General features: G+C 36.7%; 4 protein-coding genes across 4 annotated transcripts in view; 3 read left to right on the top strand and 1 right to left on the bottom strand.

The window, feature by feature from the left end:
* ccnp (cyclin P) overlaps positions 1–24,250 on the top strand; it is a 68,013-nt gene that overhangs the window by 24,338 nt on the left and 19,425 nt on the right. The gene's annotated exons all lie outside the window — the stretch shown is intronic.
* On the bottom strand, positions 2,235–9,254 carry LOC306831030 (P2X purinoceptor 5-like). The gene is made up of 12 exons (XM_079354853.1): positions 9,110–9,254; positions 8,256–8,406; positions 7,704–7,775; positions 6,006–6,081; positions 5,711–5,807; positions 5,513–5,593; positions 5,247–5,388; positions 4,704–4,840; positions 4,430–4,523; positions 3,815–3,880; positions 3,637–3,719; positions 2,235–3,060 (listed from the first exon to the last, which is right to left on the bottom strand). Exons 1-12 carry the CDS (start codon positions 9,232–9,234, stop codon positions 2,988–2,990), a joined length of 1,197 nt encoding a protein of 398 aa, XP_079210979.1. The 5' UTR covers positions 9,235–9,254; the 3' UTR covers positions 2,235–2,987.
* On the top strand, positions 10,968–17,406 carry LOC306831031 (uncharacterized protein). The gene is made up of 11 exons (XM_079354854.1): positions 10,968–11,043; positions 11,396–11,731; positions 11,898–11,993; positions 14,411–14,464; positions 15,211–15,264; positions 15,378–15,404; positions 15,549–15,731; positions 15,830–15,877; positions 15,959–16,015; positions 16,225–16,257; positions 16,344–17,406. The coding sequence occupies exons 1-11, from the start codon at positions 10,983–10,985 to the stop codon at positions 16,400–16,402; spliced, it is 1,008 nt and encodes a 335-aa protein (XP_079210980.1). The 5' UTR covers positions 10,968–10,982; the 3' UTR covers positions 16,403–17,406.
* dhx40 (DEAH (Asp-Glu-Ala-His) box polypeptide 40) lies at positions 18,782–24,182 on the top strand. Its single transcript, XM_079354852.1, has 17 exons — positions 18,782–19,118; positions 19,263–19,408; positions 19,494–19,613; positions 19,725–19,961; positions 20,071–20,137; positions 20,216–20,347; positions 20,616–20,715; positions 20,794–20,880; positions 21,012–21,194; positions 21,270–21,350; positions 21,467–21,624; positions 22,153–22,267; positions 22,434–22,542; positions 22,873–22,967; positions 23,336–23,405; positions 23,533–23,761; positions 23,958–24,182. The coding sequence occupies exons 1-17, from the start codon at positions 18,974–18,976 to the stop codon at positions 24,077–24,079; spliced, it is 2,196 nt and encodes a 731-aa protein (XP_079210978.1). The 5' UTR covers positions 18,782–18,973; the 3' UTR covers positions 24,080–24,182.

The raw sequence follows: 24,250 nt of genomic DNA, 5'->3' as shown, positions 1-24,250 counted from the left end.
CTCTGCACTACTTGTTATTCAAGTTTCTTTGAAGGTGGATGGATCAGCAGTCACCAAGTAGCTGTAAATACTAATCATTTGAACAATCAATCAACCTTTACTTTCATTTTACACTAGGTGTCACAGAACAGAAATGGTAGATAAAAGGGCTTTCATACATACATTTCAGGGTGAGAAAAGGTGTTTAAAACCCTAATGTTTCACCAAATACATTCTCTTGGATAATTTAGGAACACTTTGGATCAAGTTATTTGTATAATTGAAACTGAGAGGTGTGACTCTACTGCCAGCCCAGTAATGTGGCCAATGAACAATAGAGTTGATTGAGCTACAGCTGACACTAGCAAAATTAAGGAAGGAGTCCATCTTAAACACTTAATGGGAAATTCAGATTTAATTAATGCATTAAACAAAGAATGAACAATAAATTAATTTATGTCCAGAGTGATGGACAACTTAAGGCACTAAAACCACAGTACTAGATCTCAATACCCCCTTTTCAGGTTCAGGGAGCTGGAGCTATTCCAGGGGAGGGGTACACCCAAGACTGGACGCCAGTCAGTCACAAAGCTGAGACAAGTCACACACATAGGCTTTGTTCAGACTGCCGCCAAAATCAGATTTTTCAAATCTGAATCCGATCTTACTGCTTGTCTGTCTACATTACAAATTGCAAGTGACCAGATCCGATCTGCCTGTCCATATTGACGTAGCCTAATCCACATTGGTTTCTATGGTAACAGATTATGCCCAGGAAATACAACAGCAAAATGGATGACAGAGAAGTGTGATTATTTCTGATGCAAACAATCTTAAGGAGCAGTGTGTCTGCTGCTTTGTTTTACTACATTTGTTTTCATTCTTGCTGTTTTCTTTCACTGACTAAAGTTAAGATCTACGTGGTCGTTGTTATTGTAGATAGTGTCGCATTAAGAGCGAAACAGAAGACACATTGAAGCGACCGAGACGTTCGGATTGAGTCGGATCTGTTGGAATCAGATTAGAATCACATTTAAAACCACCTCCATATGTGGTTTGAATCAGATTTGGAAAAATCTGATCTCATGTGGCTTTTTGTGTTCAGACTGGCAAAAAATCAAACTACATACAATCTGGATGTGCTAAAAATCTGATTTTGGAGGTGCAGTGTGAATAAGGCCATATTCACACCTGATGCAGACTCACCAATGAACCCAATGAGCATGTCTCTGGACAGGAGGAAGCTGGATTACCCGGGGAGAACCCTATACAGGGAGAACATGAAAGTTCCAGAAAGTCCCTGGCCAATGGGTATATTCAAACCAGGAACCTCCTCACTGTGAGGCAACAGCCCAAACCACTGCACACAGTGCAGCAATCTCCTTCCTTCTTATAATTGAGAATGAAGTCAAAACTAAGTTTACTGCATGACGTTTGTCTTTACAACCTTTGTTGGCACATTTACATTCCAGCAGAAATGTCTTGTATGTACAGCATCAATACAAGTTGGTAAACTCAGTTCACAAAACAGCATAAATGATGATGGGGAAAACTGCCGCTGAATGAGTCATTTATTTGATTTGATCACAGGAGTTTTAAGTCCCTTCAAGTATAAAGCATTTACCTCCTCCAAGTAAAGTTGTTGCTTTGCCAAAGTGGAAATTGCATGTTTTCCTTGAAGGGAAAGATTTTGACGGGTTTTGTAGTTTGCCTCCGTTAAAAAACTTAGCATGATGGCCTTTGCACAATGTATTTTCTTCTAATTGTTAAACATGATACTCTCTTTCACTGATGAAATAAGCATGGATAGATGCTGTACTGTTTCCTCTGACCCATGTTAAGGAGTCTTTTATAATCTACACAAATTCCGAAAAGAAACCAGCAAAAAAAACCTTTCCAAATCACAAGCCAAGTGCATTGCTTTTTTCCTACCATTAATCTTGGCCTCTGATGTTTATGCAGCTAGTGACAAGAGATTCAAAGTACTTCTGGGAAATGGTTTTGTGTTACAGAGGTGAGAACTTCCTTCAGGTGCTTTACCAAAGTGTCAGGTTGCAAATGCGTGCAATTTCTAAAATGTGTCAAGCTGCACTATTGAAAACAGGAGGCCTCTTTCAGAGGAGTAAATCAGATGTTGAGACAAAAGATCATGTTCAAGTTCAACTGCCAGACAACCGACAGGTTGATTGTCCTTTGCAATACTTTCACAAGTTAAGCACATGTACCAAGCATCTTTTAGTATTCACAAACTAGAACTTTTTGTACATTTTAATGACAATTTTGGCAAGCTTTGTACAGTAAGTGATATGTGGCATGAACGCTGAGTTACTGTGTAAGTACTCCCCTGAACATGTACAATGTCATCTTTCAGAGCATTGTCATAATAAAAAATTGAATAGTCAGAGTATCAGTGTCACCACCACTATGCCTTCACTGAGGTCAGGTTTCAATGTGTCTCTTGTGAATTAGTAATGAAAATGAAATCCTTCGCTGAAATAACAAAAACTATACAAAATCTTCACATTCTTAAAAAAGTCAGTCTGCATGTTTCATTTATTAATAATTAAAGGGATACTTCACCCATTTACATGAAGCTGTGTATCATTAGAAACATGGTAGTAGTATTGAATGGTCGTGAATCCAGCCCTCATTTTGCCTTGAGACGAGAAAAATATGTTTTTCTTTGCTTGAAAGTTTTCTTCATGTGATGCAAAAAGCGTCATATTGCAAATGGGTGAAGTATCCCTTTAAATATTCTTGACCTCAAATGAGAATATTCACCAGACACAAGAAGGCTTTTTACAAAATGACATACTCAAACAAACTTGTTCCATCCACATGGCTTCATCAGGAACCTGAGGCTTAAAATGATGTTTCCTGCCTTAATCTGCACCAACATGTAAGGACTGATAGTGCTGTTCACAAGGCTTTCCCGTTGTGATGAAATATTTTCTTCAGGGTCTTGTTTTTTGCTGTTTTCTCAACAATTATTTCCCCTTAACACATATTTAAGTTTTTAGATTTCTCTGCTCCACTGCATCCTTTCTGTCATCATCGTCGTTATCTGATGATTCTGTTTCTCTGTGGAATGGAGGTAGATTGTGGCAGCAAATGAGGGAGAAATCAGAAGCTTTTTTGAAAAAAAAAAAAAACAACAACAAAAAAAAACCCGACATAAATATGACAAGAAATGTTTATGTTTGTGAACATGTATCAAGCTATATATTGTTTGTCTATTACAAAAACAAATAAGCAAATGTTTAAAAGTTTACAAGAAAATTCTAAAGTCAGATTTAAATCATCCTGAATGAGAATATACCAAAATCCGTTTTAGTTATAGAATAGAACAGTCTTTTATTAACTATTTCACCATAGCTATGTAGTGATACCATCAGAAGTATCAAATCCCAGTAATACACCTTCCTATGCCACCAACAAAGCATCAAGAGCAGTTCAGGGTTAAGTATCTTGCCCAAGGACACATCGGACATGTGCAGCAGGAGCTGGTCATCGAACCTTTCTGGTTGAGAGACTACCAACCGAGCCACAGCTTTGTTGGAGCTCATCACTCGTTTAAATTTAAAGCTAACATCAGGGTCAAAGACAACCAATAATCAAATCCAGAAAACCCTGAATCCATACTGGTTTATTGCTCACCTGGGTTCTTCAAACTTCCTTTCTCTATAAGTGTCGCCCTTTTTCATCAGGTAGAGGAGGACCATGTCACAAAAGAAAGCTCCCTGTTAAAGGATGTTTAATAAAAAGATGTCATTGACACAAAATTCAAACTACATATAAAGAAAATGCTACTTAGAAAAGGCATTATGGTACTTACAGCACCCATCAAAGCCAGGCCTGCTGCGAAATTGATGGCTGTTGGTACGATGCTGAACTTCCCAGCCTATGGACAACAATACAAGGACATTTTTTAATTAGACTCAAAGGACAGGTCAGCATGTGTTTTAAAGATGTTTTTGAATGTGGTTTAGTAGAACCTCATACGGTTTATCTGAAAAATTCATTCATGAATTGAAATGACTGTAAAATACATTTGTTGTATGTTTTGCCAGAAAATTAATCACAAATATTCTTCATAAAGTGTTTAAAGAACTTTTCTCCTAAACTTGAGAAACTCTTAAGTCTGTTAGAAGTCCTCCTCACCACTAATACTACTACTACTACTACTACTACTACTACTACTACTACTACTACTACTAACAGTTTTACAACTTAGGAACGTTCTAAAATGTTAAGACGCTTTGTGACTTTCATGTTTAACAGGATCTAGTCTTAACTTTGAGGGGAAATTCTTAAAAATTGTCACGATTCTGAGAATGTTCTTAAGAAATGTTTCAATGTCTCCAGAAGTTACTGTCAGTATACCTACCTGGAATGTTAGATGTTACTGCCCTCTGGTGGTTATATGCATAACTCATGTCTCTACACGTACCTTTCCATGCACTAAGATGGTAAACCGGACCCCATAGACTTTAAAGAGAGACCTATGGCTTTCACCATCAGCATTTCTGAAATACCGAGTGTGTCTGTTGGAAAGTTAAGGGGACAATTAGACAGCACAACAAACAACATTTTTTAAAACAAAGAAAATGAATGATTTTGGACAATTTTCTACTCTGAAATCACGTCCTTAACTGTATACACAAATCTAGGAAAAAATATGATTGTGCAACATGGACTAAGACTACATCGACAATGAGTCTGACCTGAAGTTAAATCCTTGTGCGATGGTTCTATTGGAGACACTCATGTCAAGGCGAGTAAAGTAGTAAACTGGATTGCAGTCAGAGTAGCCATTATCAAGGTTACAGTCCCACTCTATCAGTATGCCAATGGAGCCACCCTAGAACACAGAATACAAGTTTGAGCATAAAGTCCGATTTGACTTTAAAGGTCCCATATTATGCCCATTTTAGGGTTCATATATCAGATTTTTGTGCCTATTAAAGTATGTTCGCAATCGCTAATGTTTGATAGAAGTGTCTGTTTTCATGTACTGCTGCTCCATGCAGCCTCTATCATCTGCCTGTTTTTGCAATGCTCTGAATCCCCCACGATCAGGGTCCCCACGTGGGCCTAGTCTGATCTGATTTGTCGGCCGTTCTGCTCTGTTTTAATTGGTCAGTCTCTCAGCACGGATGTCATGTGGGCGTGCAGCCAAGCTTGGGCTTGCTACAAAGAGCCAATGTGCTTGGATCAGTGATATCACACCTGGCAAGACGTAAGAGACCGGAAAAGACAATACTAACAAACGTGGCCATATCCTGGAAGTTGTACCCAGCTCTCCTGGTGATGTCCCCCAGGCGAAAGATGGGACAGTAGGGGTGGAGCTCCTCATCATATCGGCATTTCTTCAAATAAGAGTCATCGGTTGTTTCAAGAACGTTTGACCTCAGGGTTAAGACACACATAATAGAACAGAAATGTGTATGAATTCACGTTAAATAACTGTTTCCAGTAAACAATTAAAGCGAACAAGTCTTGCAGACCTTATTGTGAGTTTTTTTTTACCTACTTTGAAAAGGCAAATTTTGGAAATAAGATAAAGTTCTTGATGTATATGGTAAAGTTTTCAGCATTTGCCAGCAGGGGTGCTCTAAAGAAGAAAAAAAAAAGTTTGTCTGGGTGACTTCTTGTTTTGATGTTTGATGTTACCACCAGGGTTTTGGTTATACATATGTATCAAACCAAGTAGTAACCAATTTCTCCTTACTGTGGTTTAAATTTTCTTTCAATAGGACACCAGCCGTAGATTTCACAGGTACCAGTGGAATTGGTATCTTTTTTCAAGCATCGACCACTCATAAGTCCTTTACAAAATATAAAAGAAGACCTTTTTTTTCTCACTGAAAAACAGCTCATACTATTCCTTTAACTCAAACATCTGGATTACTTTCCTGCTTTCATATACTGTATATATGTTGCACTGGTTTTCTAGTTAAACTTGTTTATTTTAGAGTGATACCAATGACACTACTATGGTCATGTAGAATCAGTTTCTTTCTTACCATTACCAGCCACCACCATCTTTCCCTCTTCACAGTCGTTATTGTTATTACACAGGCCATGCAGGATTTTGGGACTCTAAGACCAAACACAGCAGAAAAACAAATTATTTCTAATTCAAAGTAGTTCATTAAGAGGTGTATTTGATTGAGATGTTATGCATAAACAACCAAAGCAAACAGCTTGCTTTATCAAAGATATTAGGGCCCATTTAATTGAGAAAAACTTGTTCTGCTCGGAAGAATAGAAATTAAAGTTCCAACAGTGATGCGAAAATTGATGATTGATTGTGACATATACCTTTTATAGCAAGCACACACACACACACACAATATGGTTTCTGTGAGTACCTAAGGGATCTTTAAGTATGAGGTATGGTCCAAGCAACAAGCAGCAGAACGTATGGTATGGTCCAAGCAGAACATTATTGAAGTTGCATTCTGTTTATGGACACATGCTGTGTGCTTTTCAAATTTGATGAGAATTATCAGCTTGTGTGACCATTGACTGTAACATTTTCCATGACAGTTACAGGTTCCTGCTCAGAGGCTGGTGGCATTAAGAAGAAGGGGCACTGAGAACAGATATGTATACAAGGGCTTTTTTGTGGCTGTGCTTGTATGGTAGCTCCACTATGTGTTATTCTTCTTGGCAGTAGCTGTGAGAAAAAGATGGAGAGTTTACATACCAGCAACCCTCTGAAATCCTCTCACTACAGATATAAAGAAAGCTGGAATAAAAATAATCAAAGCGCACACACACACACACACACACACACACACACACACACACACACACACACACACACACACACACACACACACACACAACTTCTTGTGCACACAAGTTATTATCATGTTCCCACACAATTTTAACACAAGTTAAAAATCTTGTGCTCATAAGATTTTTTTTTTTTTTTTTTACTTTTTGGGACATCAAGGTCCCCATATCAATCAGCCCGAAACCATCTTTTACAATATGTTTCTGGCACAAAACTGATGAATCTCATGAACTACAGAGGGATCACTGAAATATATATATCATATTAAAATAGTCCAAATAGTCAGAACTGCTAGTTGTTTGGGCACAAATGACCCTTTAGATAGCTTGTATCTATTTTTTACAAAAGAGAAAACAATATCAGATACACTAATGCTAACATGTTAAATGTTTTTCCTCTCGTTGCCACTCTATTTACAGCATTGATGATGCACCTTTATAGAAGTTGATTCACATTGAAATTGTTAAATACTTTTGTTTCTGAATAATTGAATGATGCAATCCTGGATGCTCTTCACCAAAATCAGAAATGTTGGTTGTTTACTACCTAAGTCATGCATATTGTCAGACGTCTAACAGTGAAGAGTAAATAAAGTTACTTCAAAACAAACTCAGCTTGTCTAATTTGCATTTACACAGCATAACATAACCTCGAGTAAGCTGATACTCACAACAGAAAACACTCTAGTAAACAAATAACACACTTGTCTCTGAAGTCAATGAGGGGTGTACTGGTGACCATCATGACCACAGAATGGACCAATCAGGCAAAGTTAATTCCATGTCTTGTAAAAAAACAAAACAGCAACAAAATTTTAAGATGAACAGAGGGGAACAAAGCACTTTCTAACTCACATGAAAAAAGGGCTCTACCCATACAAAAGGCCTACACTATTACAGGTTTAAACAAATGTTCATACCTCAGCACAGTATCCCAGCTTCTGGTTTGGTGTCTCTAAGAAATTGGTTACAACAAAGAGAACATCTTCTCCCTGTATGTGAAGAGAATACCATAAATTGCTCTTTATTATGACATGATAATGATGTTAGTGTAACCACACATCTCTGCTAGCCTGTGCCTCTCTCTACTGTCTATTCTTCATGTACAGGTGGTGCAGCATTCCTTCCCCCTCTACTTGTATGTTGATAATAACAGACTTGTTTGACATTCCCCTGAAAGTTTTTTTTTTCCTCTGTTGACAAAGTTTAAGCCTTTTTCAAGTTTCAAGTTAAGCTACGCTAATTGGCCGCTGACTGTATGTTGTCTTCTTACACTGTCTTCCAGTGTTTGCTAACCCCAACATTCTGCTTCACCCATTAGTTTAAACTTACAAAAGTAACACGTTCCTATAAAAGTGCTGACATCCAAACTTATTCCTGTCTAAACCTTGTCTCAATCCTTATTTTAAACATGCTGCAGTAATAGTGTATCATGCACAATAAGTTGCATGCATGCTTTTTTTTACTGAAACCTGTGGTGGGATGACATAGTCCTCAGGTCCCCACACAATCACACCAGATTCAGATGTGTTTGTCACAGAGACTCCTTTTAGTTTCGTTATCACTGAACTCTGGATGGCCTCGTCTGTCTCCTGGTAGCCTTTTTTGCTCACAAAAACCCACCTGTAGGTGAAAGCAAAACTTTTACTGTCTGAAAGTAAAAGTCTGTCCAGTATGCCTTCATGGCATAAGAGTCAGAAATATACAGTCAATGTTCACAAAACCAATTGTCACATTATTTTTGTCAATGAAGCATATTTCTATAATGAATTGGAAGATACACCTTTAACATTGTTTAAATTGTGTGAATTTGCATTTTTATCTAAAATGTAACCAAGGGCATTACTAAGACAGGAAGGGTCTCATCAATAAAACATTTTTTATTTTGTTTTTTACATAGGCCTAATTCAACTCGTGCTTTCCTCAAGCACATTGTGGCTTCTGTTCTATAAAGTTTTTTTTTTTTACTTTTACCTGCAACGTAAAGCTTTAACCTACTACTTTGTACAAGGTTTTTCTGCGTTGCACAGCCACCTCCCATAGAAAACTTGTTTGACAACTATTATTTTACGAACCATGATGTGTATGTTGATTTCAAGCCTCCAATCGTTCAAGACTTGAACAAAACATAGGCTAATGCTCGATCTGAAGACACAATTACAGCCAAATATAAAGACCTCGCAAGACAACTAGTTCTTCTGCAGTTATAATCTGATAGGGTGCCATAGGCTTAACATAAACTCTAAGACATACATTTTTGCATACATATATCGTTTAGTCATTAACAAACTGTATAACATCAGAATGAACCAATCAATTGACTTACCCTATTATGTATCCGAGGACAGATAACTGAATAAGTCTGTACAAAACCCCAACTCGCTTGTTTTTGGCAACGATGTACTTTTCTGTTTTGTAGTCAAATAAGGAGAGGAAAAAGTTCCAAGCCATCCTGCAGCTGCCTGCAGACTCTTACTGTCAGCGCACAATAAGTAGCACGATGATCCACTGACAGCTCATGGCGTTTAAAACATGAACAGCCTGCAGGAGGCGGACACACGCTATGCTTCTGATCAGCTATCATCTAACACTCCCAAGCCTCAACACCAAATCCACCACCCTTAATATGCATTTTGTCCGCAGCGCTTATCTCCGGCTTCATGTCGGCATCAACTAGCAAGTTATGATATCAAGGTTTGGAAAATTTGGCTATACTTTTTGGTAACATTGGTACATAGTACCAAGAGGTCTGTTTTGCAACGTTAAGTATGATTGGCTTTTATCGTAATATAAAGACGCATGTTGGAACCATTGACCAAAAAATTAAGGCAACTAATTCCAACAATAAATCCTATAAACAAACCATATCAGTTGAGCATAACCAACACGATTTTATTTTACCTTTTCAAGCTTTTAAGTTGAACTTACTTCATTTTAATTCAAAACTTGTGGTGGTATTAGGTTGATTATTTTTGTTGTTTTATACTTTTTGTTACTTACTAAACTTTACCTTTTTTTACATAATTAATTGTATGCACTTATTGGTGAAAATTTGAAAATGTTAACCTTTGCTTTTGGTAGCTTGTGAGAGGTCAAAGCAGGGGTTCTTTAGGATTCTGAATCCATTGCAAACATTTGTTTTCCAAAAAATCCACTCCTTGATGGAGAAATGGCCACGCCCACTTTTACATGCCCACTCTTGCACGCTGTATCCATTTCTGCATGCCAAGATACATTCAACACCTTTCTCCATACAATTAAAGCTTGTGAACCAGAGTGGCTCCTGTGTTTGAACCATAAACTCCTCCCACCCATCAATAGTCACTAGGGTCCAAAAGACTCTGTTAAACCTTCCAGTCCCATGTAGTAGGTACTATTGGAACTAAGTCTATTACACATAACAAACCAAATTTCCTATATTGAAAAAAAAAATGTTTTAAGTGTATTTTACTAACCCCATGAATTATTCCTTAGACTGTAATAATACAATGTATGTATTGTAGACCTATCATAGGCCTAAAAAACAGGCATAGCCTAGAAGCCTACTAAACATACTGGACATGCATGTGTACGCACCCACCCACACACTTTGATGCATTGATACATTGTACAGAGAGAGCACAGTGTGTTAAACATACTTGACCAACAAAACTGATTCTGATAATAGTTGGAAACACATTCTCTGTCTATATGGCAATCTGCCATCAAGTGTGTAACTGGCCTATTTAATACAATCATGTCCAATTTTTTTATTAAAACATGAAATTTGGTTTGACCCGGCCCCTCCTTTATAATTGAACTCTAGGGTATCACACTGTATCTAAAAATCAAGATCAATTAAAAAATTGAATCTGACTTTAAAAAGGTTCTTCCTTTGCTTTGATGTAGGTGACAGAAGCTATAACATGCACTTTCTTTCTGACAGGAAGTTGCTTCAAAGGAGTTATTACAAAGGTTCCAGTTGTGTGTAAAAAAAAGAATACTATCGTTTTTACTATGATTTGCATTTTTATGCTTAGCCTGATTATCATATTTTTTTTAAATGTACTAAAAAAATACAGCTTTTATTTAAGGGAAAGTAAAAGGAGGCAAGTTACTTCCGTATGCACAATAACTGAGGGTCTTGTGGTTTTGTCCCTTGATGCTCTGTTTTAAGAACTGTTCTACCACATTGTTATGTGCATATACAAGAAAGGACTATGAAAGCAGACATGTGGATTTTTCTCTTAGCCCTGTGCTTCGAATGTGTGTCTCCAAATGGTAAGTCCTTTGTAAAATTACTGCATTAAAGTATATCTCATTTTATACATGCATACATACAAGTTTGAACTACTGCACGTTTTTCTGTAAATATAAAAATACACTGAAGTTGTGTGCTGCTACTTTACCATAGCCTAATAATGTTGTAGTTTTAAGATTCAAATCATCTCCATCACTTTATCATTTTAATAACATCATTCATAGTTTTTTTTTTCTTTGATGGTTGATCGAAGATCAACCAGTTCTCAAAACAAAATTCAAGAACTGGTTGATCTTAACAGCTAAAATTCCCTTTTAGCTGTTAACACTCCTACAAACTTTATATTCCCTGGTTTTCTGTCTTACTTTTAAGATCAGAATTCGTGTGAGCAGTATTCAAAGGTTTGTGAGATTCACAAACTAAGTGCTCCACTTGGTTCCTCTGTGCTCCTCCCTTGTGACTTGAGAACAAGTAACATCACCCAGGTGTCATGGGTCCAATCTACTGAGCAAGAACTTGTCCTACTCACATCTGACGGTCATATTCACTTCTTGGACCCCAAATATGGTCGGGTGAAAGCATTTCCAAACCAGGGTTCCGAGGGAAACTTCTCCATCCGCATAGATGAGCTTACGGACTCGGACCTAAGGTGTTATCTTTGTGAGTGGGAACAGGGCTGCCTTCAAGTGGATGTGGTAGCTGAAAAAGGTACAAGTATTTCTGTTTTAAAGATGTTCATGAGTTCTATGCCACAGAGACATGTGATCTCTTCGTTTACATGGTCACAAACCTTCGAGGCCAAATACATGAGAACGGAAAGTAAATGAGCTATAGTTTCCTATTCGTCTTTTTTAAACCACAACTTTCCGTGCAGGTACACTGAGCATCAAACTACTGATTTGCGCTTGTGTAACTGTGGCTGTTGTCATACTGCTGGGTGTTGGCGGTTACTTCTGCATGAAATGCATACGTGAGTATCTGCAATCTGGAACAATAGATCTATGAAGAAAAGCATGCCTTGTGTCAGGTCATTATGATGGATGAATGGATGGATGGATAGACACTTAACAACACCCAACATATTTTGCAGTTTTATAGTGTTTATTAAAGAGGAACTGACAACTAGTTAACTGTTAGTTATAGGGCAGACAGTAACTCCTCATCACATTTAAGAGCAGCTAATAATTACTTAACAGAAAATCAATTCTAGATTAACTATACAACATTTAGCATATAGTTACTAGAGACCATATGAGAACTTACTGCAAGTAAATTGCTAGGATAGCGAGTAACTTCACACAATTCTGTAGATTAGCTAATGATAGTTACTCAGTTGAATCCTTACTTACCAGTTTTGTTAGGTACAAGTTTCCAATGTCTTTAAACAGTGAATGTATTATTTATATCAAAAGAACCTACTCACAGAATAAATCTATCAAGGATGATGAGCAAAACATCAGGTTACAGTCTAACAATAAGTTGTTTATTTAAAGAACAAAAAAACCCAACGCAAACCATGTAGGCTATGTCCATCATGTTATCGTGGAACAATTTTAATATGCACAATGTTTGTTGGTCATTTTGTCCTTTACCCTGCATCATTGTTTTAGGAAGATGTCTGATCAATCAATCAATCAATTAGTATTTAAAGCCGCAGGCCATCCCCACCAATGATCTAAGGACTTACTAGGGCAGCCTAATTAAAAAGATCAGAAATCCAACCTGGAGGTCACAAAATACATTAACTAGTTTACATTAACTAGACGCAGGCTCTGTTACAAGTTTTGTATACAGAGCCTGCGTCTGATTTTAGTTATATAAAGTTAGCTGAGGTTCCTTAATCAAGAGTAGGCTTTTTAAAGAATAGTTTTAATTACGTACTGCAGTGCTAAGCCTTGAGTTTATTTTGCCTGTCCTACCATGCTCTGCAGGTATCGGACAATGGCATGACCTGCACCTTTTACATTCGGAGGGGAGTGGAGGACATCTTCTTTGAGGTGTATTGACAAACCAGAAGCACTTCCACCATAGTGGTATGCAATGCGGCTCCTAATATCAAATGTCACTAGGGAAATAATGAGAAACTAACTAGTTTATGTGTAGATAGTTATAACTACTCATCACATTATAAAGTAGATAATGATTTAATGTGTACCGTGAGGCTACCATGGAGAATTGATTTCTTGCAAATTGTTTAGAAATATTATCAAAGACTTGATGGAAAATTACCCTCTTACCAGTGATGACAGTACTTTTGTTTACAGGTTCCCAATGCATCAGAACTGATCAACTAGCTTGATCAAGAAACTCATAATAAATTTAGTAGAAATCGAGAACAAGTGTCTCACATGAAATTTCAACTAACTTGGAAATCAGACATACAATATTTTATTATGCAACAGCTGTGAAATGAAAACATGTGAAACATTAGGTACGTTCAAACAGATTTCAAGAGTAACATACTTAACAAATATAACATTTAAAAAATCAATTAGAAAAATTAAACAATATTGTTTGTAAACACTGTACCATCTACCAATTAAATGCAATATATTATATTTGTTGTTATTTTGTTACTATCTGCATTTTTTTTGACATTTTTTGGGAGAAGCTTGGTTCATTGATTAATATATAAAGCTTAAAGAAAAAAAGGACTCGATACATGTTTTCTCTTCATCCTACACCTTTTTTGGAAATGGAAAAGAAAAAAAAGAAAATTTAGGCATCCCCAGAAAGTATGCTGTCATTGTTGTCAATTTTCTTTGCGTGCATTTTATTTAAGCTTTTTTAATGAGTGTTATTAATAAATCAATGCAATTAAATGAAATGTCTTTCTACAAGATAAGGTGTAAAGAAAAGATGCCCCAAAACATTGTGTAGATTAAAATTGTTCCTTGATTAAAATATGTTTACATTGTTTTCTTTATTCTCAGCAACTTGTTATTAGCATGTAACCTGACAATATGTCCTTGATAACTAACCTTTTAAGTCCACATTGACAACTGATAACCAAACCAACTTGGTAAGTAATGATTGTGTGTGTGTGTGTGTGTGTGTGTGTGTGTGTGTGTGTGTGTGTGTGTGTGTGTGTGTGTGTGTGTGTGTGTGTGTATGGATGGATGGATGTGCACATACTGTATATGTATGGATGGATGGATGTATGTATGGATGGATGTGTGTGCCTATGTATGGATGTGTGTGTGTGTGTGTGTGTGTGTGTGTGTCTGGATGGAGGGATGTATGTGTGTGTATTTATGTATGTGTATGCATGTATGTATATATGGAAGGATGTATGTGTGTATGTGTGGATTGATGGATGGATGTGTGTATATGTTTGGATGTGTGGACGTATCAGCTGCCTTTTTAAAGACACTTTTTCTATTTCAGGTAGTTGTAATACGACAACTCTGGACATTACTAACAATTCTGCATGCACTGTGGGTAAGCAATCATTTTACAATATTCCATAGCATATCCAATGTTATATTAGCTACTTGTATTATCAAAGACATGTTATTGTTGTTTAAAACTTGCCTGTTGTATTATTTATGCATCCTGTAATCTAATACTTTTTTAATAATAGCCATCTTGCCTTTATACATTGTATCTCTTAACATGTTAAAAATAACCCATGAAGCCTTGTAATTTAATATTAATATCCTGGCCAGCTATCAAGGAATCTTAAAATAATTTGATACAATTAACATCCAAAAAAAGAAATATACCACACATTGAATAATACATAGACACCAATTTCGAGAAAGTTTGCTGTAACAACCCTTCACTTCTGCCCCATAGAACTATAGTCAGAGAGTTAAGGGAGTGTAAACTGAAAATAATATATCACAACTTATTAAATGGACATTTTGGCAGTAAGATCAAAATGAAATCCGACAGTTATAATATTGATCTGCTATATTAGTGATTGGACTATAGAATAAACTGCACTGAAGGAAAGTGTCTGTTTAAGATTAAACACAATTCCCCTGTTATTGGTACTACTCCCAATCTTATTGCAATAAGTTTTTACTTTTTATCTTCTAGACAAAAAAAAAATCATGTGAGTTAAATATGCTTAGTAGTTATATATAAGTTCTGGGTTAACTTTTGTCACAAAAGTAAACATATTTCCATCATATTTTCTCAAGTCTAACTAATCCCTCTACATCTGTTGCAATGCTGCACAGGTTGCAATGCTCCTACAGAAACTAGCAGAGTGCCAAATGTTAATCATCAGAAAGGTAATCTGTCACCATACAAAACTAAACTGTGAAAACAACAAATTCAGGATTTTCTTTGGGTGTTTGCAACAAAACTTGTGTCACTGTACATACTGTATTTCCTTTTTCTACAGGAGCATACAATGATGGTCTTGTGTATGGTATGTTTCGAAAAGCTCTTCTTCGTTTGTTAACTTTTTTCTCTGTCGGTTTATTTGGAAAGCATTTATGCAACTATATCCCACCTTAAACATCACAAATGTCTGTGTCAAGACTTAGTAAATGTATCCTTTTTTGAATACCAGAAAATGATGACCAAGACCCAGCCAACCAACGTGATCGGAGAAACCAGTTCAATATGCCAGCAGATCAGCCTAACCCTGGCACATCTCAACCCAGCCAAAGCACAAGTGGGACAAATCTGAACTCGAACCAGTTTAAATTTGTTAGGATGGAAAGTCAGAGGACAAAACAGAGATTCCATACAGGTGCCTAATGTTGAGAAGAATTAATGCAGTACTGATGAGACCTGTCGTACTGTCATGAAAAACTATGACGTAACGCAATTCATTTCTTGCTTGTCCAGATCTCTTCAACAGATTGAGAAATGCAAGCCTCAGTCGTCATTATTATGGTAATACAACCTTTTTGATTATGTTCGTGTTCTGCCATTTCATGATTGTTTGAAATTTCATTTCATTATTTTCATTCACAGTCAACCAGGGTGAAATTAGCAAGCAACAAGCAGTTCAGGCAGAGAACCAAAACAGAGGTATTTTAATTTTATCTATCTCACATTATATGTCAGAATAATTGATCTGCCTGTTAGAACAAATAGCTATATATATATATATGTGTGTGTGTGTGTGTGTGTGTGTGTGTATATGTGTATATGTATATATTTATTTTATTTATTTATTTTTTTTAAATAATGAATTATAAAACGTTAAATGTTATTGACTTATATCATTTATTTGGCAGCGGGTGGGAGAAAGAAGAAGAGAGCTAATGAAAGTGAGTCTGAATGAATACCTATATTATTTAAAGGCTATGTGATACTTTGCCTTGCATGACTCTCACTTCTGCCGTTTCCTTCACAGATTCTGAATACAAAAACCCAATTTACAACAGGAGCACAGACCAGCTTAACCAAATGTAGAGCAACAAGTTTAAAGGATGGCCACAGTATTTTTTTTACAAGAATGATTTTTTATTTTTTTGCTTTAATCATCTCCTCATGATGCTAAAATTGCATCAATTCTCTGTTGAAGAGATAATGCAATTCTGCCCCTGTAGTATAATGGCCTATGTCAAGAGTGTGACTAAGGCTGTTTTATTTTGACTATAGGTAAAAAGACAATGTGACTTAGGCAAATTTATAAGCTTTTCAAGATGACTTACCACTATCGCTGAAGTAATTTCCATGATTTAGGGCTCGTCCCCGATCGGAAAAAGATGAGGTTTACTATAGCCTATTATAGGCTAGGCTATAAATATTGCATAGTTATTTCTTTTTTGTCGGTCTTAGTATTTTAGTCTGCAAAATATCATTTATCAAAGCGTGAAAAGGCTCCAGAATCTGTGGCTCTTATAATTGACAGGCTTTCCGTTGATTTTTCAAACAATACATCAACATCAACAATTTTTGTCCTATTTTTTTTTTCAAATAACATAATCTAATTAAGAAAGATTTGAATATTGAATTGAATATCTAATTGCTAGAAATTATGTGTATAACAAAACATTACAAATATTGAATATCATATATTTATTGAAATTTTTTGTATTTTAGGCTATAGTCATTATTTGGTTCTTTTTTTTTGTTTTCTGAAAAACCTGAAAAAAATGCTTTAAGACATTGTTTAAGGAAGATGACGATATGTAACTCTGACACCTAGCGTTCAAAATGGATACTGCACTCTGCATTGGTCTGTCTTGTAACCCTCTGAGTTCTAACCTATCCTAGTTTTTCCATCTTTTTTGTCACAGAGCTTATTAGAAAATGTTTTAGGCATTTTAGATTTGGTAGAATCAGTTGTATCTAAATCTCTTGCCCGCTTTCAGACCTGGTAAAACAACAGGTATTTTATAACATATTTCCTTCATGTCTGATATATATATAGTAAGGTCCACCATAAAATTAAAATTAAAATTTTATGATTAAAATAAGCTCACAATATCTCACATGTTGGACCTTTTAGCAGATGTGTGTGTGTGTGTGGTTTCACAATACAAGTTACTAAATGCCGATTGATGAAAATAGTTTAAACTTAATGTTGTTGCATTATTTCATTGTTCTGCCGCTACAGTGTGTTATTACGTGAAAAAAATAAAGACATAAACAAACCCAAATAAGATTAACCAACCAAGAAGACAATGTGTGTCAAATGAGCTCTTGTATGTCAGGTGTGTTTTTGTGCTAGCAAAAACTACAACAGTTGAAAAGCCAATCAGTGGAATTAATCTGCAAACTGATCTAATAAAACCATATTATGACATTGCCATGCAACCTTTCAGTCCTCAACAGTTCATATCATGAATGAAAATACAGGACAGTTTAGAATATGTTGTTAACCTGCATTTTCTGAACGAAGTAAAGAAACACACAGGATGGGCAGCCGCATGATTGATGAAAACAAAGGACCTTCAGAATGACTGAGTTTTGAGTGAGAGGTTGCACCAATTAAATAATTAAGTCACAAGGAGCAACTGGTCCAGCTGGTGCCACTATCCAAAGATAGTGTACTACTTTATATACTTTTTGTTGACATTACATGACATTATGAAGCAAAGTATGATTACTTTAATTTAATGTCATGTCGGTTAAACATGACTTCCAAATGTCACAGTTAAATTTTCACATTTTTGAGTAGTTGAAACATTTAAGTTTAATCCTTGTGTATATATTATTCATATTCTTACCTTTAATACTGTGTAATCTTTTTGTACGCCTCAATTTCCCTCACCCAAACAAAACAACTTCAAGCAACACCTTATTATCATAAGCGATACTTTGACCTATCAGGATGGATTCATGTCTGTTTACATTTCAAAGAAAAAAATTGCTGATCTGCCTTTCACCATTTATGTAAAAATATATATCTGTGGTGATGACATATTGTCAGTCAGCTTACTAACTCGGTCACTCCGTTGTCCCATCACTATTACCATTTGTTATAGCAACTGTTTTGGCTTGTTTTCGTTTTGGGGCTTAATCTTTAACACAAAAATAAAAAAATGGATTTTTGATGTGCTGAGAGTGAAACTCTATACACAAGCTGTCTTTAAGGGCCTGACTGTGACTTCTTGATGTGCCTTTTGCACAATTTGTGCAGGAACCATTTTCACTTCAAGGACTTAGTTTCTGTAAAAATAATTACTAGACATCGAATGATAAATAGAATCAAATGATTTTTTTCCTCGGTTATTTTAGTGTTAAACCCACTAGCTTGGCACTTGACTGTGTTAATAAAGCTTGCATTAAAAAAATACAGCCGAACTTTTATTGTGAAAGGCGGTCTTTGGTCATGTGTCCATAATCGGCCAATGAAAACAAAGAAAGGTTTAGTTTTGCGGAAGCCATTGGTTGAGCGTATCGCGTTCAAGAAAGGAGGCAAGAAAGAAGTATTTTACTGAAAAAATTGTCTGTGGACATACACAACGACAAAACCGCGTGCCTCATGACTGTTACAGCACTGTAATCTGATGGTACGGCTAGTCCAAGTGGTCAATGATGTCTGAGTCAAAACATCTGCCTATATATAAGCATAAAGCCAAACTTATTCAAGCTGTAAAAGACAACACTTTTCTAGTTGTCACTGGTGAGACGGGTAGTGGGAAAACTACGCAACTTCCACAATACCTGCACCAAGCTGGTAAGATGTAATTGTTGTTGTTTTGTTTCTTTTAAAAATAAATAAACAAATGTAAACGCAAGAAAATGAGTTTTGTTTTGTCAAGTTAAAACAATATAGATATTTTACCCTGATTTTCCATCTCTTTTGGTTGTGGAATCTCAGGTATTTGTAAAGATGGCACAATTGGCATCACCCAGCCCCGGCGCGTGGCTGCCATCACAGTGGCCCAGAGAGTAGCACAGGAGATGAAGGGCACTCTGGGCAGAGAGGTTGGCTACCAAGTCCGCTTCGATGACTGTACATCACAGGTGAAAGACAAGTCAGCACCATTGACATTCAAAGTGTTTCTTGTTTATGTTCAGTAGTGTAAAGTTGTGACTATGTCTGAGACAGGACACAGCGGTGAAGTACATGACAGATGGCTGTTTGCTGAGAGAGATCCTGGCAGATACTTCACTTTCCCAGTACAGTGTTGTAATCTTGGATGAAGTTCATGAGCGCAGCCTCAATACGGTCAGTCAATATATGACGTATTATACCAGTGTTATATTTTTCATGATAAGATGCTTACTCTCTTTTTGGAAGCTGTCACTCTTTTCACCTGGTTTGTTTTTTTCTTCACAGGATATTCTCCTAGGTTTATTGAAAAATGAATTCTCTGATCCTGCAAAGGCGACCAGAGGCCGATCTTTCCCTTTAAAGGTGGTGGTGATGTCAGCCACCTTAGAAACTGATAAACTTTCAGCCTTCCTAAGTGATTGTCCTGTCTTTCATATTCCTGGGAGGACTTATCCTGTTACCTGCACATTTGGTTCAGCTGTGGGACCAAAAGACATCGAGAGCACTGCTTATGTAAAAGAGGTACTTAGTCTTTTACTTTAAGTTATTTCTATGGTATATTTCCAGAAAAAAAAAAAAACATGTTTCTGCACTTGACTTCACATCTTAACTTCATATATGTGCTTCTTAGGTAGTCAAAATAGCGTTTGATGTGCACACAAGTGAAATGGCAGGGGATATTCTTGTGTTTTTGACAGGTAAGTCTTAATTATCAAACTATTAAATCACAAAAATCTTAACCCTGAAATACATAAACACATGATATTTTTTGACAGGTCAATCAGAGATTGAGCGAGCTTGTGACTTGTTATACGAGAAAGCTGAGTCAATTGATTACCGCTACGATGTACAGGACCAAACAGTTGATGGACTTCTCATTTTACCGCTTTATGGATCCATGCCCACTGGTAAAAATATGTATACAAAATCTGCTTCACTCATGTTGTGAAGTTGAATAAAGTTGTGGCTTTTTTCAATCACTCAATGAAGCAATCAATCATTATTTATCTTTATAGTGCCATTCACAACAAATATCTCCAGACATTGTACAAATAGAGTGCATCAAGATCTTACTCCTTTTTTATTTTAGACCTATTTCTTTCTAATGATGTTGCAAAAGAAAACTGCTTTGTGATCGAAGAAACTTTTATTCTTTTTGTTTTTTTATCATCACAGATCAACAGAGGCAGATCTTCCAGCCTCCGCCGCCAAGAATAAGGAAGTGTGTGGTGGCCACTAACATTGCAGCAACATCCCTCACGATCGATGGGATAAAGTGAGTGGCGCTTGTTGTCAAACCAATTTACCCAAAACAATTTACTATAATAAATGTACACATCTGAATCCCTTAAAGGTACATTGTGGACAGTGGATTTGTGAAGCAGCTGAACCACAATTCAAGGGTGGGCATGGATATCTTGGATGTGGTTCCTATTTCAAAGTGAGTTTTTGTTAAATAACTAAACCTAAGACTATGTTTACTGAAGTAACTTTGTTTCTTACATGTGCCATTGAGAAAGCAGCAAAAATGTAAAGTCTACATTTTTGGTTGTTTTTTTCTTTTGTTTTTAGGAGTGAGGCTCAACAGAGAGCAGGTCGAGCTGGAAGAACCTCAGCTGGGAAATGTTTTCGCATCTACACTAAGGAATTCTGGGAGAAGAGCATGCCCGAGTATACCGTTCCAGAAATCCAGAGGACAAGTTTAACTGCAGTGATTCTCACACTCAAGTGTCTGGGCGTTCATGATGTCATTAGGTAATAGATAACCATTCTGGGTGCACTGTTATAGATCATTAATTGTATAATTGTATAAAGTCGTTTTTTTATTAGGTTCCCTTATCTTGACTGTCCCGAAGAAAGGTTTATTCTTGAGGCGTTAAAACAACTCTACCAATTTGATGCCATCGACAGGTTAGCAGTTGTAGCTGCTCAGATAAATCAAGTTTTTCCAAATAAAGCATTTCCAAGTTAATGGAATGCTCTGTGTACCTCTTGGAACTTTTATCTTTCCTGTGTTTGGGCTTTAGGAGAGGTAGAGTGACCCAACTTGGGGAGCTGATGGTAGAGTTCCCCCTGCAGCCAGGCCTTACCAGGGCCTTGCTCAAAGCTGCCTCACTCGGCTGTCAGGACTTGCTTCTCCCTGTGGCGGCCATGCTATCTGTGGAGAACATTTTCATCCGGCCAGGTCAGCAAAACGAATGGCCCTTTAAGGACAAATGGGGCGGCAGTAGCTCAGTCCGTAGGGACTTGGGTTGTGAAGTCCTGATTCAAACAAAAATATGGAAGTTAGTTTGATAGCTGGATAGGTCCCAGTCCACTTCTCGAGCCCTTAAGCAAGGCACCAAACCCCCACCAGCTCAGGGGGCGCTTCCAATGGGGGCAGCTGCCGCACTCTGACATTTCTCCATTAATGCATGTCCCTAGGTCCTGCTTGTGCATGTGTGTGAGTCAGGCCTGTGTGTGAGAAGCATGTCTCTACAATATCAGAGTGCGAACCAAAATGTGAAGTATATAAAATGAATAAAAAAATAAGTTGATGTTGAAGCATCTTGGCTTTAAAGCAAAACAAATTTGCACTCAATGACACAAATAATGTTGTAGGAAAATAACAACAAAAAAACAACAACATAGAACTATGGACGCCTGATTATAATGTCCTTAAAAGCGCTTAGTGTTAAGACTTGAGCCTTTAGCGATCTCTTCCATCTTGCAGGCCACCCTGACAAGCAGAAAGAGGCAGATAAAAAGCACAGAGCACTGGCTGCCAGGACTGGCAGCATGAACGACTTTGCCACTCTCCTCAGTGTGTTTCATGCATGTAAATCCAGGTAAAAAGTTCAACCGACTCATTTTGCAACACATTTTCGATTTATTTATTTTTGTTTTTGATTTTAAATGTCAGTGTCTAAAACTTTCCATGCATAGGACTTGAATACAGCATGATGATATTTTCCCTGCCAGCATTAAATGGAGGATTTTTATTGCATTTTACAGTGACAGACCCTCAGGCTGGTGTAAAGACAATTGGATCCACTGGAGGGCGCTGAAGTCAGCTTTTAGTGTGGAGACTCAACTCAGAGAGATCCTACTTCGCCTCCAACAGGTACATGCTCTGTCATATATTATGCAATCATTCTGTTTGGCACCTCTCTGCTGTGGTGATGCTTTTCTTCGAAAGCACATTATATTTGTATATTATATATTTATATAGTATTTAAGTATACTGAATTTTTTGAGACATCTAATTTTTTATATTGAATTTCTTTTAAAAATTGAAAAAAATGTGCTAGAAAGTGCTAGAAATTTGATGGCTTTTATAATTCAGTGCTAAAAAAAATGTTGGTCCGATGGTCATAATCTGACGGCACTAATTTACTTCTATACTTTTCAGCATATTTGTATTTTTGAATGTATGCAAATTCTTCTCTTGTAGAAGAGAGATTTCCCTGTTGAATCATTCAATGGGAACAAGAGTGAACTCTTGAGACGATGCCTGTGCACAGGATACTTCACCAATGTTGCCAGAAGGTATAACCAAGTTTGATTGACTTGATTGAAATTTAACTCTCCATTTGTCACTCCTTACTTTATTTGTAAACTAAGATTGGCTATGAATATGTTTTTTGAGGTATTTACTTTTTTCACCTAATATTTATATACCTTTCTTTATGTAAGTATATATATAAGTGCACATATTTAATTGGTAATTTGTTTACTCCTAGTCAAACAGGGGGTCTTCTAAATCTGGTTATATACGGAAGGGAGGTGGGGACAGCGGTTGTTTATTCTAACTAATGTCTTGTGTCCTGCATGTCTTGTATACTACACCTGGATGCCCTGAATTTCCCTCAGGATCAATAAAGTGTCTGTCTGTCTGTCTGTCTGTCTGTCTGTAGATCTGTTGGCAAGGTTTTTTGCACGATGGATGGCCACGGATCAATGGTCCAAATTCATCCATCATCAGCAGTAAGTCTTTTTTAAACAAAAATGTTAAAAAACGATCAATTCAACTTAGTTTGATGTAAATGTTGAAAGTATTTAAAACAGATATTATTGTTGTTGTTTTTTATCCAACATCCCTTGTTGCTTGAAGCTGTTTGATCAGGAGGCTGAACTTAACTGGGTTGTCTTCCATGATGTGCTGGTGACCTCCCGAGTTTACATCAGGACAGTTTGTCCTATTCGATATGACTGGGTGAAGGACTTATTACCTAAACTCCATGAGGTGGATGTCTATGAACTGAGCAGTGTGGCAAGAGAAGAAGTGACTGATGATGAGATGAAAAAATGGGAGACCAGGGAAGCAGCCAAAAGACAATCAGGTTATTGAGTAATTAATTAAGTTTCTATAAAAATGTTGATTTTATACAACTTTTTAGTCAAGTGTACTTGCTGGTAGCTGAGCCTTGAGCATGCATGAAATGATCAAAGGTGAAAAGGTGTTGAGTAGTAAAAAAAAGTGGTTTAGCTGTGTCATTATAGTCTAATAGATTACTTATTAGTATTTTTTTCCCCCAGAGGTTTCTACCGAGGATGTCATGAAGAAGCTAGAGAAGAGAAACAATGAAACGACGGTCAATGATGCCCGGGCTCGCTACCAGCAAAGAAAGCAACAAAGACAACAAAATAAAGCTCCTTGACAGAAAAACAAACACACGTGCACACACACATTTAGGACACAATGCATTGGAATTCATTTTTGGATATATTTGATTAAAAAAGAAAACGTATTTCTTACATGTGCATCTGCCTCTGTTTTTTTTCTTCAAATCTCTGGATTTAGACACAACGTTGTAGTGATTTGAACGATT

The sequence above is a fragment of the Symphodus melops genome (genome assembly GCF_947650265.1).
Source record: "Symphodus melops genome assembly, chromosome: 10".
Taxonomy (NCBI): Eukaryota; Metazoa; Chordata; class Actinopteri; order Labriformes; family Labridae; genus Symphodus; species Symphodus melops.
Note: the sequence above shows the minus strand (reverse complement) of the source record. Positions and strands in the feature narration are given on the sequence as shown.